Here is a 21642-nt window from a genome sequence, read left to right as displayed (position 1 = left end):
TCAAAGATGATCAAAGAATGAGGACTTTGTTGAGATAGAGTATAATTGCAGTTTCGGCAGTTTTGCGATCATCTAGGATTCTCAGTTCTGATTCAATATCACTGACTATTGCACGGAGAATCGTGGCGTGGTTATCTGTACATCAATTACATCTCTAAAATTAGTTTTCGCAAAAATATAAGTCTTGACTGCCTTTTCATATTCCTTTACATTTCGAAAACTTATAGTGTTGATTGAATGCACACACAATTTCAGTATTCAGCAAAAGATTCTTCAAATCACGTGACCGTAATTTGTTTCCATCAATGCACTATAAAAAAAAGTCTTCTAAAGAATTGATACAACCAATTTATGATTTTAGTTTGCCGTGACATGTTTCTGGGATAAATTGTATTAAGAGTACGCTAAATAATATACATTTGACTATTATATTATTTTGCCATGATGTATATATTTATAATTATACGAAACTGTCAGTAATTTTTGTTTCATCCCCAGCTAACAGAAGATTCAGTTTTTTTTTTATATCCCTCTGTATTCTTATTACATCGTTATGTATTTGGCTGTCTTTTTTTTAAAATATACATTTATGTTGTACTTAGACAAAGACCTTTTTTTAATTGTTGGGAGAGAGTCTATTTTTTCATTATAATTGTTTAGTTTCTAATATTTTTAAAACAAAATCTAATGAACATAAGCTATCCAATTAAAAAAAATGTTGTGTTTCTGTATGTTGATTGAAGACATAGATTCCCGGTATCCTTAAAGTTAAAAATATTGTGTGTGTTTCGTTTCAGAAGGGTCCGGTTTCAGTTTATTCTAACTAACTTAAAAAATAGTTTCTTTCTATTGAAAATTAGTATAAAAAAAGAACAATACTAAATTGAAAAATATACTGAGTTGTCCATGTTTGTTTAAAAAAATATTTTCTTTTTTTTTTTCTTTTAAAGTAGAAAAATCTTTGTCCAATTGTGTAATTCGTTAGTGAAAATATAAGAATTGACATTCCCACTCCAAATTATTTTCGAAATTAGAAGATTCATTGAAAAGTACCATCTATCTGATTTTGCTTATGTTCATTTAGGGCAGCGGTACGGGTGAGGAGCTGTTGGATATATTTTAGACTGTCTCAAATTTTGCTCTTCGAAGTTCTTTGGTGTTTACTTTAAAGTAGCCAGAAGGAGAATGTCTGTCGCACGATACACTGTTTCTTTTGCATTGCGGCAAATAAATGGTCATTCAAAAGGTACAAATAATGCAAAGACAAGCATACATGTCTTGGATTGAATACTGATCTTTCAAATGCATAATACAAATGAAGAAATGAAAGATATACGTCAATTTGAGAGCAGGAACCCAACAACAAAATCACATAATTTTAGAGGGCACCTATAGCATTCCACAGTCTTCTGTCAATCTGATAATTTATGTATATGCAAAGTGTCAAGCTGTATATTTTATTAGGCTTACAGGAGGCAGGTGCTAGTCCAGACAAGATTAGCTCCAGACATGATTACTTGTTTCTAACATGTCATTGGCATTGCAATTTCAGTCACAGAAAAGCTCTTATTAGTGATCTGGCAAAAGTTTTAGCTAACGTCTTTAAAGCTTTAAATTCCAGAAGGTGGTAGACCTGGAGGCTTGATACTTTGAGTATAGATGCCTTATGTTATGAAGTTTCTGTCTGTAATATGTCCATTACATGATTGTCCTTGACCTCATTTTCATGGTTCAGTGACTACTTAAATTTATTTTTTAGCTTTTTATAAATCTTAATTTCTTCCTTATGAGTTAATATGACAACTATTTTTAGTATGTGAGTACCTTGCAAGGTCCTCATTCCCAGCAGCCAGTAGTCCATGTAGTCAGTTTTAATCTGACCTCGACCTCATTTCATGGATAAGTGAACAGGGAAGTCCATATAAATCAGATACTGTAAGCATTTATAGGTCTACTTTATTTGATGTGTGGAATGATTGTGAGGTGTACATGTACAACTGGCATCTTACCTTGACCTTTTATAGTTCAGTGGTCATGGTGGTTAAAGTTAAATTTTTGTGTTATGGTCTGTTTTTCTAATACTGTATTTACAAATGTATTTGCAATAAGTCAACTCTGTTTGGTGTATGGAAATATTTTATGATGTACATGTCAGTCTCACAGGTTTTATTTGACCTCAGCCTCATTTTCACAGTTCATTCTTCAGTGAACAAATCAGTGTTAAGTTTTTGTGTTTACATGTAGGTCTGGTTTTTTTTGTAAGCTATAAGCAATAGTTCAACTATACTCTTTGTATGGAATGATAATTTTAATTACAGATTATTCCTTTGTTCAGGATCTCTGTTTTTTTTCCATTAAACATATTCCTATAGTTTTATATCCAATTATGTCTGCCAACTTGAATAGTCCATGGATGCGTAAAGCACCAGTCACCAGTGTATATAAGTAGACAACCCCATTGTACTAAAATAAGCAGCATGTATTCATAATGGAAAAGAAATTATATGGTGTATCAATTCATCATACAAAATCACTACACTCACAAGGAAAAAATGAAAAGTAAAAGAAGGACACTTTTATAGCTGTTCTTCATCTCAAAGTTACAAGTTTACTGTAGTGAGGTTCAAAGTCTTCAAACATGGAGCAAAACATTTCACCTCACTGCCAGTTTTAGAGCAGGATTGCCCCTAGCCATCTGTGTATTGAAGAAAACAGCTGTCTTCATGCTAGGCATGCACCCATTAGACAAGATGTCAATTAAGTCAACTTTCACTACATGTAAGTCAATAATACATTTATATATTATATATACATTTGTACTTGCATTTTGTACCTCAATCTCATATTCCCTTATCATTAGGCAAAATAAAAAAGTATGTGTGGTTCCAGTTACATCTGAAAAAAGTTAGGGTCGGTAGGTAGGGATTTTTTTTTATTTTATGTTGTTTTTTTTTTTACATTGAGTCTATGGGAGCAACATTCTGACGTTAACAGTGCTTAATGAAAAATGACAATAAAATCTTCAGGGTAGCCTAGGCTTTTTTTAAGCCAAAAAAGTAGGGACGGTAGTGTTACTGGAACCACACATATATTTTTATTTGACCTTAAGCACAAAAGTAAGATACAAAAAAATGTACAACCATATCATGTACATTGTATTTTTTTTTCATTGATAACAATCAAATTTGTTTTTTGTAGGTGCATCCCATTTATTGACATCATGTAGAGTGTTACCTACAGTTAGTATATATCCAGTCAGGAACAATAGTTTTTTCAGACATGGTAAATATTGAAGAAATTAATTAAATTTTAACAGGATAAAAGGAGTCCGTTGCTGGTTCATTTATTTGTACATTAGATTAGAAAATATTTGTAGGTACATGTAGATATCTGGTATAAGTTAATCAACTTTAATGCTCTAAAATAATAAATACACATTAAATACATAGGTACCATATTTTTTTTGAGATAACACTGATTCTATGGCTTCAAAGGTAGTCAGATGTAAATCAAATGTATTTTCTCAATTCACACAGAATTTCTTCCTGAATCTTTACATTTATCTGAGGTCTATATAACAGATATATATGTTGTTCTCATGCTTAGGATGCAGATAGACAGGGTTATTTTTTTACTACAGACAACATCATGAGAATCAGACTTTATTTGCTAAATCCTTCACAGGGTGGAGTATACACCAACAAGAAACCAACAATACAACACAAAAACACACAAGACATCTTTCTTTTCTAATAAATGTACATTATTTTTTATTAATTTTTAAACATGAAGAATTTTTTTATAGCTGCTAATGATTGGAATCCCTGATTTGATTGGCTGCTAATATTAGAATGATAACTATTTTTAGAGGACAATGACAGACTCTGGGCTAGTGTGACTGGTGTAAGTAATACCGGAAAAAAGAAAGGAAGAGGAAAAAAACAAAGAAGCATTATCAATCTCCATAGAGGTCAAATAATAGGAGAAGGTAAATACATATATCATATTTATTTGTCATGTATATTGTGTAATAATTGTGATGTTTAAATGCATATTTTGTCTTTGAATATTTGGATATTGAAAAATTCTCATATAACAGTGTCTAATAAGATAATTTTGTATATATTTTACAAATAAAACAAAATCTAAAACATATATAAATACATTTACATACTAATAGAATGATATAGATCTGTAGTGTAACTGCATTTCATCTTTTTTAAAATTTGTAAAAGTTCTGTCACTTGGTCCGAGACCACAATTATTTCGTAGTGCAGTTCTTTTAGAACATAAATGAAATTAAAAAAGTCCCACTTGCGTTTTCTCAATGAAATTTTTACAGTGTGTTGTACTACTTTTGGGACAAATTATATCAAAATTATAGAAAACTTCATCGGCTCTAACTCAAAATATGGACAATTTTATGTTTAGGGCGTCTCGAAATCTTGTGACAGCTTCCGAAGTGCTAGTTTTTAACCTTTTTCAACTGGACCAAATCACTACTTTCCTTTAAAATTCTGGACCAATATTGTTTTACAGTGTAATTCACCCCCTACTTGCCATTTGAGGCATAAAACATGGAGAAATAAATTTGGAAGGGGTATAAAAAATATTGGCAAGTAACCCACTGGCAACACTAGGGACTATATTTGTGGACAACGAAAATCAAGGGACGATAATGGTTTTTCTTTTACAAATTTTGACTTGGATGGAGTGTTGTCTCATTGGCACTCATATCACATCTTTTTATGTCTATATGAAATTAAAAAACAGAATTTCTTTAAAAAGTAACAAATTGTGCCAGCATGTGCCTTTCCATTTAAAAAGATAAGAAAATAATTCCAATAACCATGATAATAAATAACAGTCATTAATATAGATATCTATATTATCAACAGGAAGAGCTGGTATGGTATGGCCAGGTCTGACATCAGAAACAAAAAGAGGAGATGAAATAGTAAAAAGAAGTCAACATGGACCTAAACAGGAATACTTTGACAACATAATCAAACAAAGAGGTGCTAAACAGACATTCCGTTCTGTTAAACTAATGCCTCTACAGCGAGGATGGACAGGAACAACAAGGGCGGGAACCAGGTCATATCCACCTGATCCTGTTGGTGATTGTAAGTTATTGACTCAGAATCAAGCTTCCTTTAATCGTTTTAAAGTTAAAAATGTACTCAGAAACATGTTACAAAATGTACACAGAAACAAGTTACAAAATGAACTCAGAAAGAAGCTTCTGTGATTGTAAGTTTCAAATGTACTCAGAAACAAGCTTATTGTGATTTAAATTACTCAGAAACAAGCTTTTTGGATTGTAAGTTTCTAAAAAAAAAACAAGCATCTGGTGATTGTAAGTAACTTCATAATAAACTTTTGATGACTGTAAGTTATTTTAAAAATGCAAACCTTAGAGTGATATGTAGGAACATATTTTAGAACAAGCTTGTGGGGACTAAAAATACTCCCATATAAGCTTCTGTGACTGTATGTTACTCCAAAAAAAGTTTCATATTCTCATTACACCATACCAACTAACATATCCAGTTGCAGGTTCATGACTTGAAAAAGTTATATTAAAATCACTGAACTCTAATCTTGAAATGAAATATATAAGTACAATTTTATCTATGAATTTTTATATTCTTTCAGATGATTTTGAAGGATTTGAAACCAGAATTTTACAGGTACACTTTATAATACAATGATTATTTCATTGAACATTCTGTGTTAGTTTTAATTACTGTAAAAGTACTTTAATTCGTGGGTATCAATTTTCATGGTTTGAGCAATATTTACATATTGGTGGGTTTTTAAATTCGTGGATTTTTATGCCCCACCTACGATAGTAGAGGGGCATTATGTTTTCTGGTCTGTGCCTCCGTTCGTCCGTTCGTTCGTCCCGCTTCAGGTTAAAGTTTTTGGTCGAGGTAGTTTTTGATGAAGTTGAAGTCCAATCAATTTGAAACTTAGTACACATGTTCCCTATGATATGATATTTCTAATTTTAATGTCAAATTAAAGTATTGACCCCAATTTCATGGTCCACTGAACAAAGAAGAAGATAGTGTGAAGCTCAGGTTAAAGTTTTTGGTCAAGGTAGTTTTTGATGAAGTTGAAGTCCAATCAACTTGAAACTTAGTACACATGTTAACTATGATCTTTCTAATTTTAATGCCAAATTAAAGTATTGACCCCAATTTCATGGTCCAGTGAACATGTAAAATGATAGTGCGAGTGGGGCATCCGTGTACTATGGACACATTCTTGTTGTTTTCTGTAAACAAAACTGAAAAATTAGCCTTTAGAAACGAAGGTTACAAATAGTCTGGATTGAGGAAATTGCAAAGTAAACATTGACCCGTGCAAATTGTAGTGATAACACTAGTTAACCCATGATAAAGTGATCAACAGATTATGGTGACTTGAGTAACACCGGTATCACTCAGATTACAATTCTACCTTGACAGGTAAGTTTGTATTTAGCCTATAAAATACTTATTTAGCCTTGAGAATTGAAAGGTCAGTTTATCCCATACATACAATAGAAGTTTACCTATGACGGTCTGAATGGGGTTTACAAAATAGAGAATACTTGTAATAGCAACAAAAAAATCGAGAAAATGAAAAACAAAATAAAGAATAGAGAATAACGCGGTGCAAAAGTATAAAGAATAACTGTGCAAAATAACTGAAAAGGTAACTGTAATGCAATACTGATAATATAACGGTCAATGTACAGAATTGATAAATAATCTTGTAACAGAAAGACTAAATAGTAAAATCATTTTCATGAGAATTTTACAGAATGAGGGTTATTTTTAAGGTAATTAAAAGAAAAATGCCCTAAAAATTTAAAGAATACAGATATTAAAAAAACCCAATCCAGGCCCTCAAGCCATTTACATTGTCAAAATATGGGACACACCATTGTTATTCCAAGACTATACTAGACATCTAGTCAAACTGGTTTGGTATAACTGACTGTTTCTTGCCCTAGATGTCTATTTCACAGTGACCTTATGTGTTTGTACTAAGAGTACATTGTACTGTCATATTTATTGATTTTCTGTTGGGACATGACCTACATTGTAAACATGCAAAACAGTGGCTTGAGATTTCAAGTTTATAGGAATCAATATAATCTTTAAAAGTTTATTCTATATGAACTGATATTAGTATAATAAATTAATATTTTAAATTATATATCCTGGTTGATGATGTTTTTTTTTGGAACCAAGATGTTTTCTTCATTCTTGTTCACATTATGATTATTTTAACCTTCAACATGTTCAATGCACATTAAAAAATAGAAAAATAATTCAGCACTCATTTAAAATATTTTGCAACTAAATAATAATCTGTCAGATTTGGTGCAAACAAAAAAACAAGACAGTGTAATAGATAACCTGCAAGCATAGTCTATTTCTATAAACATAATAAAGTCAAGCAGATATTTTTTTTTTATATCTAAAAACTACCATGTAAAGAAATATGCAATTAAAGGCCAAAAATAACCCCAAAAATTCAATATTAACAGATTTTGAACAATCAAATGTTTAAGTATTGGTCAGAATAAAGGGTTCTGTTGTACTTTAACAATATCACAAAAACAATAAAGTGACCTTAATTTTGGACAAGGTAAATGGCATGAAGCCAAATGTATCAACTTCTATTGTATGAATGGGATAAACTGACCTTTCAATTCTCAAGGCTAAATACAAACTTACCTGTCAAGGTAGAATTGTAGTCTAAGTGATACCGGTGTTACTCAAGTCACCATAAAGACCATCAAAGGTGTTAATTAGGTCATAACCATGTCATCTAAAGAAAGCAGTAACATAAACAAATGCTATAAACGTATCTTGATTTGTCAAATAATTCTTATCAAAATGAAGCCCAGCATGAAATTATTATTTTCTAAATGTATGAGAACTATGAGGATATAAAATGAACACTTTATCATACTATCACATCAATACCGGAAATCGGACATTCATCGATCAAAAATTTGTTTAAGAGAAAGCTGTACAGTTTAGGTTGTTATAGATTAAATTGGTATACTCCTGCATGTGGTTGTAGTTCTGTGCTATTAATAAACTCATCAAAGATACCAGGACTAAATTTAATATATATGCCAGACGCGCGTTTCATCTACAAAAGACTCATCAGTGACGCTCGAATCCAAAAAAGTTAAAAAGGCCAAATAAAGTACGAAGTTGAAGAGCATTGAGGACCAAAATTCCTAAAAGTTTTGCCAAGTACAGCTAAGGTAATCAATGTCTGAGGTAGAAAAGCCTTAGTATTTCAAAAAATTCAATATTTTGTAAACAGTAAATTTATAAATATAACCATATCAATGACAATTCATGTCAGCACAAAAAGTGCTGACTACTGGGCTTGTGATACCCTCAGGGAAATAAATCAAAGTATTCTCTGATTTGCCGTTTTTCAATATATTCTATAGATCATATCAGTAGTCAAACCTACCAATGGGGATCTTTCCATATCTTGATTTGGACAATGGTTGTTTTATTTCTTTGGACACTTAAATTTGTGGATAACGTTATCCACGAAAACCACAAAAATTGGTCCCCCATGAATGAATGTACTTTCACAGTATTTGATTAATGATGCAGTTACAATATAAAATAATACTTTATGATTTGTATAATGACAGAATCATTTAAAGTAATTGGTAACACACACTTTTGATAGTGATTTTTGTGGATTTTTTTTTTGTAATTTAATATGAGGTAGGCATTACCTGTAAATGGGGACGAAGTCTGTATGAATTATTTTTTTGTAACTTAAAAAATATTTGTTAAAAAAACCGGAAATACCGTAACGTTTCCGATTTTGGTTCTGTTGTTAGGGATTTTAGTTGTGACGTTATTTAAGTTATGACGTCATATGCAATGTAAACAAAGAAATGCTATCATCAGGTAACGTTTTTTCATATCAAGGAATTATTAAAAATGAAATTGGTATTGTGTTCCTTCCTATTTTATACTTGACTGATAAATATATATTTTACTCAAAGTTTCATACAAACGAAACCGGAAAAAGGAAGTACATTGTAGATTTCTGCGCAGATGCGGGAATTCAAAACATGACATCAAAAAAATTGAACGATTTTGAGTTCATTAGCACAATGAAATTTCGGGAAAATTTTCCCGATTTTTTTTTTTTTTTATTATTATGATTTTTCTACTGTTATTGGGGACTTCGTCCACATATAAACATATTTATACACAATTTAAATAAATGGGATGTACTACACAACACTGTGCCTGCTGGGGATTGACATAAGTATATTTTAAAAATAAATGGTCTTCCAGTTAAAGAAATATAAGGATTACAATTAAACTGTCAATTGTTCTTGAACAATTGAGAGGTCTTTCCTTTTTTAATGTAAAATACATGTTCAAATAGACGTAGAATGTATTGAAAAGCTTTAAAACACACTGAAAATCCTTTAAATAAGGTTAAACACACTAAATTCGCTATATGGGATATGACCTTGACCTTTGACCTTTTGACCTTTGTCAAGGTCATTAGTCCCCAATGTCATTGCTGAAGACCCCATGGGTCTAGGACCTTTGGTTATAAAGTAAAAGCTGATTTTGTGTTTTCAGAAACCTAAAACAAGGGTTATGCCCCTTATAGAAAGGTCAAATCTCTTTGGTCAAAATATAACAAAGTTGCGCCATAATGATCCAAACATTTTCCACTATTTAAAACTTCTGTAAGTATAATGGTTCCTGAGATTATCCCATAACAAGGTGTTAGGTCAAAGGTCAAGGTCAACATACAAATTTGACCTTGAGGTATTTTTCGAAAATACATAAATTGATGATGATTGGTGAAGATCCCAGGTGTCTACGACTTATGGTTTCTGAGTTTTGGTGTCCAACCGACACCGGTTAATTTCCATAGGGGCATAACCCTACCAATGAGTCGTTGAATCTTTTCGATCCAAATGTAACGAAGAACCGGGGTCAGGTCCTGAACAAATTTCACCCTTCGTTTTTTTTCTACCTATTACGGTTACGGTGTTGGAACGATAACAAGGTTTTTGGGTTTCGGAGGGATAACTCCGAACCGACAAAATATTTCGACTCACAGGGTGAGTTCCGGATAGGTATTCATGACACCGATACAAGGTATGAATATGAAAGCGACACGTCTTACGGTTAACGCGGATAAATTTGTCAAAGTTTGGCGGAAGAATAATAATAATAATTAAAAACCAATTGTTCAGAGAACCATTGATGGTCTTTCCACCAGTTAAGACCTTTTTTTATATGAAAATATTAAAATTTGGTTTTAAATGTCAATTTTCGCGTCAAATGACAGCTCATTGAACGCTTATTCCAAAAATATATGGTTTCTATACAAAAAGATATAAATAAGGGAGATCATTTTTTACTTCCGGTTTAAAATATGTTACTTCCGGTAATTTTTTATTGTTTACTTGACACTGATTCCAAAAATATATGGTTCTATATAGTTTTTCATTAATGAAGTACAAAATATAGCTACTTCCGGTTTACAAAAGGTCACTTCCGGTTGTCTTTTTCTAGATCACATTGCTTGCAACCTAATTTAAAAGTCCCAAGTCTTGATCATGTATACATATGAGGTAAAAGCAAAGGTCAAAATCTAGAACGTTACATTTACCTATGACCTTGAGCTCAATTTTGAGGTCATCAACCAAGGACCTCAAATCAAAAGACTCTAGGCCTCTACTATATATAGTTAATGAGTTGTATTACCTTACAACTAATATTAGATATAAAGGGGGGCAAAACTGGCATCAAATTCTACGTACTCTTTCGACTAAAATCTACGTCTTACCACATGTCGCAACTAACAATTTAGTAAAAATAATTTGTCGATAAGTTATACGGCTTTTGCAAATAAGTGAAAACAAGCCAAAATCAAAATTTATAATATGACCTTGACCTTTGACCTTGACCTTATTTTCATTTTTTTGGACCAAGGACCTCAAATCAAAAGACCCTAGGTCTCTATCACTTATGGTTTACGAGTAAGAAATGCAAATTCTTATATCAAACATAAAAGGGGGGATAACTCTCATATGGAATCTATATACGGCTTCGGTCAAAATAAAACAGAACATCCTGAGGATATAACGAGCAATTTGGAAAAATAAATTTGTCGGCTTCTTATACGGTTGCGAAGCCTTAGAGATAACAAGAAAAACAGTGTTCGGGCAGATAACTCTTATTTGGGAAAGTATTCGGTTAAGCAGAGTTGGTTTCAAAAGCGTATAAACTGTTCGATATCATATTCCAAAAATCTAAGCGACATCTTGCGAAACAAAAAAACAGCGAAGGAAAAAAATTAGGCGGAAGAAAAAAAAAAAAAAAAAAAAAAATAATAATAATAATAATCAGAAGAAATCCAATAGGTCTTTCCACGGAAAAGTGGAAAGACCTAATAATAAACAGAAGAAATACAGTAAGGTCTTTCCCTTTAGTAAAAGGAAAGACCTTAATTATTTTGTTGTTTAAGAGTTTATTGATGTGTATAAAAGACAAATTCACTCACAAACTGTACATGATCGTCTGAAGTAATGTACTAACAGAAATTAGTTTTGATAGAATTTTAAACAGTTGAAATTTATTTTTATTATGTAGTTGAATAATAAAAAGTTAAGGCCTATTTTTGGCAATTTGTTTGAGTAACTCATTTCAGAGAAAAAATAATTCTTAGACTCTTAGAAGAAATCTTTAGTTTACTTCTTGAGGCATTGACATCAGTAAAGGTTTTCTTTGGATGAGCAAAATGAAATGAATATTTGAACTTTGTCTTTTTCAGTTAAAAAAAGTTACCAACACTAGTGGAACTGTAAAAGCTGTGTTTAGATTTTCCGCCATGGTCGTTGTGGGCAACAAAAATGGTATTGGAGGTAAGTAAATAGTATACTTCCTTTTTATTGACACAATAACTTAGTATTTGCTGACACTTTTGCAGAATTAAAAGGAAAAGATTTTCATAGGTGCATTTTCAGCATTAATGTCCTCTCTGATGTAACAAGAAAAGACAACTCCAAAGTGACAAGCAGATTTTAAAATCACATCAAATAGAAATCACATTTTCAAATTTTATAGGACTTTTTGTTTCATTTTTTTCAGAACTAGCATGATTTGAGTTCACCTTTTTGTCTATTTGTTTAACAATCAAATTACTAACAATTTCTAGATTACAGTAATGTTTAATTCATTTGACTAGTATTTATGACAGCTTCTCAATGTGTTATCGTGTTATCACTATGTTGTCACTTTTTTAAAATTCCCTCCATTTTTAATGAAGGTTTATCAAAATTTTGAATTATTCAGAACAGTTATTGTTTTGAAGAAGTTACCATTATCTATAATTTTTCAGGTTATGCTGTAGCAAAAGCTAAAAAATGGGATGCTGCAGTAAGAAAGGTATGTAGAGTAGTGTTTTTTTTAAAATTAGAAGATGTGGTATGATTGCCAATGAGAAAACAATACACCAAAGTTCTAATGAAGTGGATGTAAGCAATTGATGGTCACGGTTAAGTGTTATTATTATCAGTCTGCACTATAAGCCACTTGTCCAATGCCCTAAACAAGTAAATATTGATTCTAACTAGTGAATATTTTCAAATTTATATAGTCATATTGGGACAAGTATTGATATATTTAGGTTTGGAACTAGTAGATGAGAAAGTTTTGGGCGCAGACTGTTGTTATAGGTTATAGAAGGTTTTTCAAACAAGATTGTGATTCTCGAGATCAATCTTTTCAATTAAAAAAAATGCAAAAAAGTTATTATTACCGGTAGGTATATTAATCTGTTTTATGCAGAAACCATGTCTTTGGTCCATACCTTTTTGATTAAAGTGCAAAGTCTACTATTTGGTTATTTGTAACATACTAGAATGAACTTGACATTTGCGTGTTTATATTATTTTCTAGGCAACTAATCAAGCAGCTCAAAGATTACAGTATCTCCATAGATATGAAGGTCATACATGTAAGTCAAGGTCAAGATCTTATAAAAACAAGATATATTTAAAGCAAATTTAAAATGATGATTCCTCTAGCACTTAAAGTATAGGATTAATTGAGCAGCCTACAATATTCATAAAAAATCAAATGTAACCTATGACCATAAGAATTTTTGCTATATATATATATATATATATATATATACAACTCGTCTAAACATCAACCCAACAATGTTAAATCTGTAAATTTGCTTTCGCAAATTTTTGGTTCTTCCCTCGCCGGGATTCGAACCCATGCTACTGTGATATCGTGACACCAAATCGCCTGCACTGCAGCCGTCCCACTAGACCACACGACCACCTGGGCTATATATATAAGGAGACTGTAACTCGTTCACACAAAAAAGACATCTAGATAACCAAAAACTTGTTTATACATAACACTGTTGGTGGACGTTTCGTCCCCGTGGGTATCATCAACCCAGCAGTCAACACTACGGTGTTGACATGAATATCAATAATGTGGTCATTTTTTAAATTTCCTGTTTACAAAACTTTGAATTTACTGAAAAACTAAGGCTTTTCTTATTGCTGGCATAGATTACCTTAGCCGTATTTGGCAGAACTTTTTTGAATTTTTGATCCTCAATGCTCTTCAACTTTGTACTTGTTTGGCTTTGTAAATATTTTGACATGAGCGTCACTGATGAGTCTAATGTAGACGAAACGCGCATCTGGCGTACTAAATTATAATCCTGGTACCTTTGATAACTAATTATGCTGTAATTTGACAAACAAACAGGAAAAAAACAATAAAAAAACAATGTGAATAAATTTAACATACTATCAAAAATGAGTTTAGTTTAAACATATTTAATTGTAGTGGATTGGGAAACAAGTTTTGCAACTTATATTAATCCTGAGTGCGAGTGCTGCCTTGTAGTGGCATTAGCCTGCTCTTTTTCGAAATGTACAAGGGTGTCTGTAACGTGCAAGAGATATGGCTCCCACTTAACACGGGTCAGCCATTCATCATCCCCTTCCGAAGGACTATCATCGTTTCCTCAAGACCATACTCGCAAATGGTGTCAAGGGAGCGCCGAAAATTCAGTCCCTGAAATTTTCATCCCAGACGGATTCGAAACTAGGAACCTTTGTGCTAGTAGGCCGGTGCACTAACCACTACACCACGACGGCTCCAATGAGAGGAGCCTTTCAAAATTTTTTTAAATACATAAACTATAAAGAAGAAGAAAAAGAAGCAGTAAGACCTGTTTCAAATAAAGTAGCTAAGTTTTGTACTTCTAGTTTATTATTTTAGGACCAGAAAAATTCTGCATATTGATTAGACAAGTAGTTACTATACTTTCAAAAATTTACAAATATGAAAATTACTTTTTAGCTCACCTCTTTGGGCCAAGTGAACTTTTCTCATCACTTTGTGTCCGGCGGCAGCGTCCGGCGTCGTTAATTGTTACAAAAATCTTCTCCTCTAAACTACCAAGGCAAATTTCACCAAACTTGGCCACAATCATCATTGGGGAATTCAGTTTAAAGAATGTGTCCTATGACCCGGCCAACCAACCAAGATGGCCCCCATGACTAAAAATAGAACATAGGGGTAAAATGTAGATTTTGGCTTAAATCTCTACAACCAAAGCATTAAGAGCAAATCTGACATTGGGTTAAATTGTTCATCAGGTCAAGATCTATCTGCTCTAAAATTTCAGATGAATCGGAGAACCCGTTGTGCCGTTGCTTCCCCTAAATTGGTAATTTTAAGGAAATTTTGCCGTTTTTGGTTATTATCTTGAATATTATTATATATAGAGATAAACTGTAAACAGCAATAACTTTTTGAGATGGGGCCATTCGTGTCGCTTTGACACATCTAGTTTACAGTCCTTTCTCACATCTTATTTCAAGGGATTGTGTAATGTATGAATCATCTGGAAAGACAGTATTTTAGACTTTTAATCATAAACTTGATTTATTTCTATTAAGTCTAACTATTAAACGCAAAAATGTACATGTCACAGCAAATATCATGTAATTCTTAATAATTTTTTTCTATTGTAGTGAATCACAACTTTTTCTCCCAACAGACAGCAACAAAAGTGTATGCATTTAGGAAAGAAGAAGGTATGCTTTAATAATATGAATAGCTTCTCACAACCATTGTTGTCTAAATTACTTATATAGTTTACACCAGCTGTCCTCAAAGAATATTTTATAAAACTGAATATGATAACAGTATTTCATCATAAGTTGTATTTACCAGTAGCATAGTTTTGGCAAGCAGTTGCTATAGCTTCAAGAAAACATATTATTTAATTTACTTGAAAAAAAAATCCGCTTTTTCTTTGTCTTATACCACAAATATCTCTAAAATTTCATTCAAAGATAATTGATATTTTTATCCTGTATGGAAATTTATTAGTACGAATTATATGGAGTGAAAAAATTTACCAAAAAAGCCGTAGTTTTGTCCTGATTAGCTATCCTAAAACCTCTCACATATCTCATTCTTGTCCTGATTAGCTATCCTAAAACCTCTCACATATCTCATTCTTGTCCTGATTAGCTATCCTAAAACCACTCACATATCTCATTCTTGTCCTGATTAGCTATCCTAAAACATCTCACATATCTCATTCTTGTCCTGATTAGCTATCCTAAAACCTCACATATCTCATTCTTGTCCTGATTAGCTATCCTAAAACCTCTCACATATCTCATTCTTGTCCTGATTAGCTATCCTAAAACCTCTCACATATCTCATTCTTGTCCTGATTAGCTATCCTAAAACCTCTCACATATCTCATTCTTGTCCTGATTAGCTATCCTAAAACCTCTCACATATCTCATTCTTGTCCTGATTAGCTATCCTAAAACCACTCACATATCTCATTCTTGTCCTGATTAGCTATCCTAAAACATCTCACATATCTCATTCTTGTCCTGATTAGCTATCCTAAAACCTCACATATCTCATTCTTGTCCTGATTAGCTATCCTAAAACCTCTCACATATCTCATTCTTGTCCTGATTAGCTATCCTAAAACCTCTCACATATCTCATTCTTGTCCTGATTAGCTATCCTAAAACCTCTCACATATCTCATTCTTGTCCTGATTAGCTATCCTAAAACCTCTCACATATCTCATTCTTGTCCTGATTAGCTATCCTTAAACCTCTCACATATCTCATTCTTGTCCTGATTAGCTATCCTTAAACCTCTCACATATCTCATTCTTGTCCTGATTAGCTATCCTAAAACCTCTCACATATCTCATTCTTGTCCTGATTAGCTATCCTAAAACCTCACATATCTCATTCTTGTCCTGATTAGCTATCCTAAAACCTCTCACATATCTCATTCTTGTCCTGATTAGCTATCCTAAAACATCTCACATATCTCATTCTTGTCCTGATTAACTATCCTAAAACCTCTCACATATCTCATGCTTGTCCTGATTAGCTATCCTTAAACCTCTCACATATCTCATTCTAGGTTATGGTTTAGTGTGTCATCGTTGTTTAAAGACAATCTGTGATACAATAGGAGTTCATAATATGTATGCTAAAGTTGAGGGGTCAACTAAAAATATTCAGAATTTGACAAAAGCTTTCTTCAATGGACTTAGAGAACAGGTACGTTAATCTGTAAACATCTGATGGTTTCCTTGGTTACAATATTTCTGTAGCATATATGATGATCAGTAAAGCACGTAAACGGCACTGTTTACTTGAAAAGCAGGAAATTTACTGCAGTGAAGATGTAGTATAATTAAGGTGGTACCACATACCTCACCTAAAATTAATTTGGGGTTGTTTAATTTTTATAAAATTTGAACTGTTTTTATACGACCGCAAAAATTTTAATTTTTTGGTCATATATTGCTATCACGTTGGCGTCGTCGTCGTCGTCCTGCGTCGTCTTGTCTCGTCGTCGTCGTCGTCGTCCGAATACTTTTAGTTTTCGCACTCTAACTTTAGTAAAAGTGAATAGAAATCAATGAAATTTTAACACAAGGTTTATGACCACAAAAGGAAGGTTGGGATTGATTTTGGGAGTTTTGGTCCCAACATTTTAGGAATTAGGGGCCAAAAAGGGCCCAAATAAGCATTTTCTTGGTTTTCGCACTATAACTTTAGTTTAAGTGAATAGAAATCTATGAAATTTTGACACAAGGTTTATGACCACAAAAGGAAGGTTGGGATTGTCTTTGGGAGTTTTGGTTCCAACAGTTTAGGAATTAAGGGCCAAAAAAGGGCCCAAATAAGCATAATTCTTGGTTTTCGCACAATAACTTTAGTATAAGTAAATAGAAATCAATGAAATTTAAACACAAGGTTTATGACCACAAAAGGAAGGTTGGGATTGATTTTTGGAGTTGAGGTCACAACAGTTTATGAATTAGGGGCCAAAAGGGGCCCAAATAAGCGTTATTTTTGGTTTTTGCACCATAACTTTAGTATAAGTAAATAGAAATCTATGAAATTTAAACACAAGGTTTATGACCATAAAAGGAAGGTTGGGTTTGATTTTGGGAGTTTTGGTCCCAACAGTTTAGGAATAAGGGGCCCAAAGGGTCCAAAATTGAACTTTGTGTGATTTCATCAAAAATTGAATAATTGGGGTTCTTTGATATGCCGAATCTAACTATGTATGTAGATTCTTAGTTTTTGGTCCCGTTTTCAAATTGGTCTACATTAAGGTCCAAAGGGTCCAAAATTAAACTTAGTTTGATTTTAACAAAAATTGAATCCTTGGGGTTCTTTGATATGCTGAATTTAAAAATGTACTTAGATTTTTAATTATTGGCCTAGTTTTCAAGTTGGTCCAAATGGGGGTCCAAAATTAAACTTTATTTGATTTCATCAAAAATTGAATAAATGGGTTCTTTGATATGCCAAATCTAACTGTGTATGTAGATTCTTAATTTTTGGTCCAGTTTTCAAATTGGTCTACATTAAGGTCCAAAGGGTCCAAAATTAAACTAAGTTTGATTTTAACAAAAATTAAATTCTTTGGCTTATTTGATATGCTTTATCTAAACATGTACTTTGATTTTTGATTATGGGTCCAGTTTTCAAGTTGGTCCAAATCAGGATTCCATATCAAGTATTGTGCAATAGCAAGAAATTTTCAATTGCACAATATTGCACAAAAGCAAGAAATATCTAATTGCACAATATTGTGCAATAGCAATTAATTTTCAATTGGAGTTATCTTTCTTTGTATAGAATAGTAGTTGATAATATATGTTGGAAATTTGCCAGACATGACTTTGATGTCATTTTCTATTTTTATTTCCCAATAACTTTATGTAAATAACTTCATTGGAAATTTGCCAATATAAAATGTTGCTGGTGAAGCTTTTTTTCCTTATCTTATCTAAAATGTTTTTAGATAATGTATGTTGGACATTTGCCAGACATGACTATGATGTAATTTTCTATTTTTATTTGCCAATAACTTTATGTAAATAACTTCATTGGAAATTTGCCAATATAAAATGTTGCTGATGAAGCTTTTTTTCCTTATCTTTTCTAAAATGTTTTTAGATAATGTATGTTGGAAACTTGCCAGACATGACTATCATGTCATTTTCTATTTTTATAATTTTCTGATGTATTTAAATGAGTGTTTATGGTTGCAAAGTCCATTTAAAATTTGAATTGAGATGATGATGATGATGGAGTGGCTTGACATTTGTTTTGTGTAAAAAACCCATATAATGTCAAAAATTTGATCACAATCCAAATTCAGAGCTGTATCACGCTTAAATGTTTTGTCCATACCTGCCCCAACTGTTCAGGGATCGACCTCTGCGGTCGTATAAAACTGCGCCCTGCGGAGCACCTGGTTTACAAAGTTACCTCCCTATAGTTTTATGTACCATTTTAAGTTATGTGTTTAGACCATAGCTAAATGAAACTAGATTTACATGTTTTAAATCATACAAATAAATACTGGGTGCTTTGATATAAACAAGAGCTCTCAATGTTGTGTTAAACACCAAAAACCAAACTAATGAATAGATCTCAAAGTAGAAGAAGATAGTACTTTCAAGTTGTGGATGATAACTAAAGAATATATTATGTATGTGCTTGTCTTTAGTCAGGAGCCTTAAGTTCAGTGGTTGTCATTTGTTACTGCATATCATTTGTTTTTCTTTTATTGTTTTGTACACAAATTGTTTTATATTTGTCATTTCAAAGCCTTTTATAGTTTGGTAAGAGCAAAACAAACAAAAGTACTTTTATATGTAACTTATGGACAGAGAGCATTTACAGAACACTGTTCAGTCAAATGTTGAACCACCAGTTAAAAAAAGTTGTCTCAGCCAAAAATTAAAATAAATTATTTTGTTGGTGGTTTCAATTTTTGTTATTTTACTGATATGATTACACTTCTTGATGCTTATAAAGATGTTTCTTGACATAATACAAATCTGAAAATAAGTAGTGAAATCAGACTAATGGAATTTACTCAAATTTGTTTCCACCATATTGAGAATTATCGTAATCACAGTTACGGTTATCAAGTTGACACCAGTGATTATTTACATAATTTCTTACATAGAAATGATAGATTTAATATGTCTTTACAGGAAACCCATCAAGAGCTAGCTGATCGGTTGAAGCTTCACGTTGTGGAAATAAGAAAAGAACACGATTATCTTCCGGTTGTTGTAGCCTCCCCTAGTGATGGTGAAGTTACAAAAGAACCACCGCCAAAGGAAGAGCTTAATTTTGAAACATTGTACTTTGATGGCAAAATGTCATTGCAAAAAGGCAAAAAGAGACCATTTTATGCGGAAAATGAAGGTCATAAGCGTGCTGAAAGACACCGAAGAATGTTAAGAATTCAGCGGAAGGCACGTCACGAAAGAATGATATATGAACTTGAACCACCAATAATGCCCAAAGAAAGTGAAGATAGTTGAATGTGTTGTTGAAAAAGTAAATAAAAATGTTTTAATTCCATATGTATTACAGCTGGTTTTGGTTATTTTGTGTTACATATTCAACCAGGAGTTAGATGTTACCCCAGTCGACTTGAACTTAGATATTTTGAAATAAAAATAATTGTTTCTAGTTTTTAAATTTGGTTTTATCTTGAATATGCATGATATTTTACCATATAATAAAACCTGAACTAGGGAACTTATCAATTTTTCTTCCACCCACTGATAATGGATAATTATTTTTTTCCAACTAGGGCTTTTCCCTGCTATTCCAACCAAAGTATAATCCTTGGTTGCCATCTTGGTGGCTAGAGTAGCCCAGAAAATAGCTATTTAGTCTTGAAAATTGAATGAGAGTTGATCTATCAGGCCACAAATCATTTAACTTGTCCAAATTAAGGTAAATGTATTGTTTATTGTTAAAAAGTACAAATTATTTTGACATTAAAAACTATATTTTAAGGCAAATGTTTAAACTGGAAAATTTATCTTGTATTTATTGTTAAAAAATTTGTGAAATGTTCTAAATTAATCTAAAGTAACCCTTTGTTATTAAAAATTGCATTTGCATGCCTATTTTCTGTCAGACTGAAAAAACTTAATCAGAGTCTGAGAGTACATGAACAAATTATATTATATAAAGCTTTAAAAATATAATTATATTATTATTTTAAAGTATTGTTATAAGTGGCATTTGCAACAATTTCAACAAAAATCTAAAATACAAACTTTTTGTTTTAAGTTTAAATAAAATAAGAATTTTAAAATAATATTTCATTATAAGAAGTTAGTTTGGCCCAAATTTGTCAAAGTTAGCTCAAAATCTTCCTTAATGTATTATTCAACTGCAAGTAAATAATTTGCCCAATGTTAATACATATTTCTATCTATGTTTTTATGTCACATTATATCATTATCAGCAATCTTCAGACCTCATCTTGATGGTTAATTACATGGCTTCTAGATTTAACTACACACTTAATGCTGATATATATTGTTGATTCTAGACATTGTTGATTGTTCATTTTAGACTTATTGAAATTTGAATATTTATTTAGTATGTTATAAATCAACTACAACAATTTAAGTCAAATTTGGCAGCTAATGTTCTGTTTAAATTTAAGTGTTGCCATTTTGTAAAATGTGTTTAAAAGCGTTGTTTAATTTTCAATGTTTAAATGTTAAAAAAAAAATGTGTCTCAATAAATTTAAGTTTAAAAGGATAACAGTTAAAAATAGGAAAAAATGTGCATGAATATATTACAACAACTGTCCTCCAAAATAGAAAAAACAAAGTGTTAGAAATTTGTATTACTGAAAACCATGTTAGCCCTAAGCTTAAATTTTGTCTCGCCTTGATGAAGAAAAAAAAAGCCAGACTGAGGTGCTCTGTTTGTAATGGCGTTTGCATCTCTGACATCAATAATGAATTAGTTTGTAAATAGGTCAGTTTATTGTTTGTCTTTTTCATTTTTAGCCATGGTGTTGTCAGTTTATTTTCGGTTTATGAGTTTGACTGTCCCTCTGGTATCTTTCGTCCCTCTTTTATTGGGAATTCCTTGTTGTTGAAAAGATCAATGATATTTGATATGCAGCGGCATTAGCAAGGACACATCTCATTTCCAAGGAGATTATTTCACACTTGTATTCAGT

At 31.9% G+C, this 21642-nt stretch overlaps 1 protein-coding gene across 1 annotated transcript; it reads left to right on the top strand.

Annotated features, from left to right (window-relative positions):
- The first annotated feature begins 1140 nt into the window (after positions 1–1140).
- On the top strand, positions 1141–20008 carry LOC143069073 (small ribosomal subunit protein uS5m-like). The gene is made up of 11 exons (XM_076243521.1): positions 1141–1246; positions 3199–3282; positions 3869–3988; positions 4899–5126; positions 5659–5693; positions 11854–11944; positions 12421–12467; positions 12981–13038; positions 15092–15154; positions 16527–16666; positions 19633–20008. Exons 1-11 carry the CDS (start codon positions 1186–1188, stop codon positions 19966–19968), a joined length of 1263 nt encoding a protein of 420 aa, XP_076099636.1. The 5' UTR covers positions 1141–1185; the 3' UTR covers positions 19969–20008.
- Positions 20009–21642: the final 1634 nt, after the last annotated feature.

The sequence above is a fragment of the Mytilus galloprovincialis genome, chromosome 3 (genome assembly GCF_965363235.1).
Source record: "Mytilus galloprovincialis chromosome 3, xbMytGall1.hap1.1, whole genome shotgun sequence".
Taxonomy (NCBI): Eukaryota; Metazoa; Mollusca; class Bivalvia; order Mytilida; family Mytilidae; genus Mytilus; species Mytilus galloprovincialis.
This window is presented reverse-complemented; position numbering and strand designations above follow the sequence as displayed.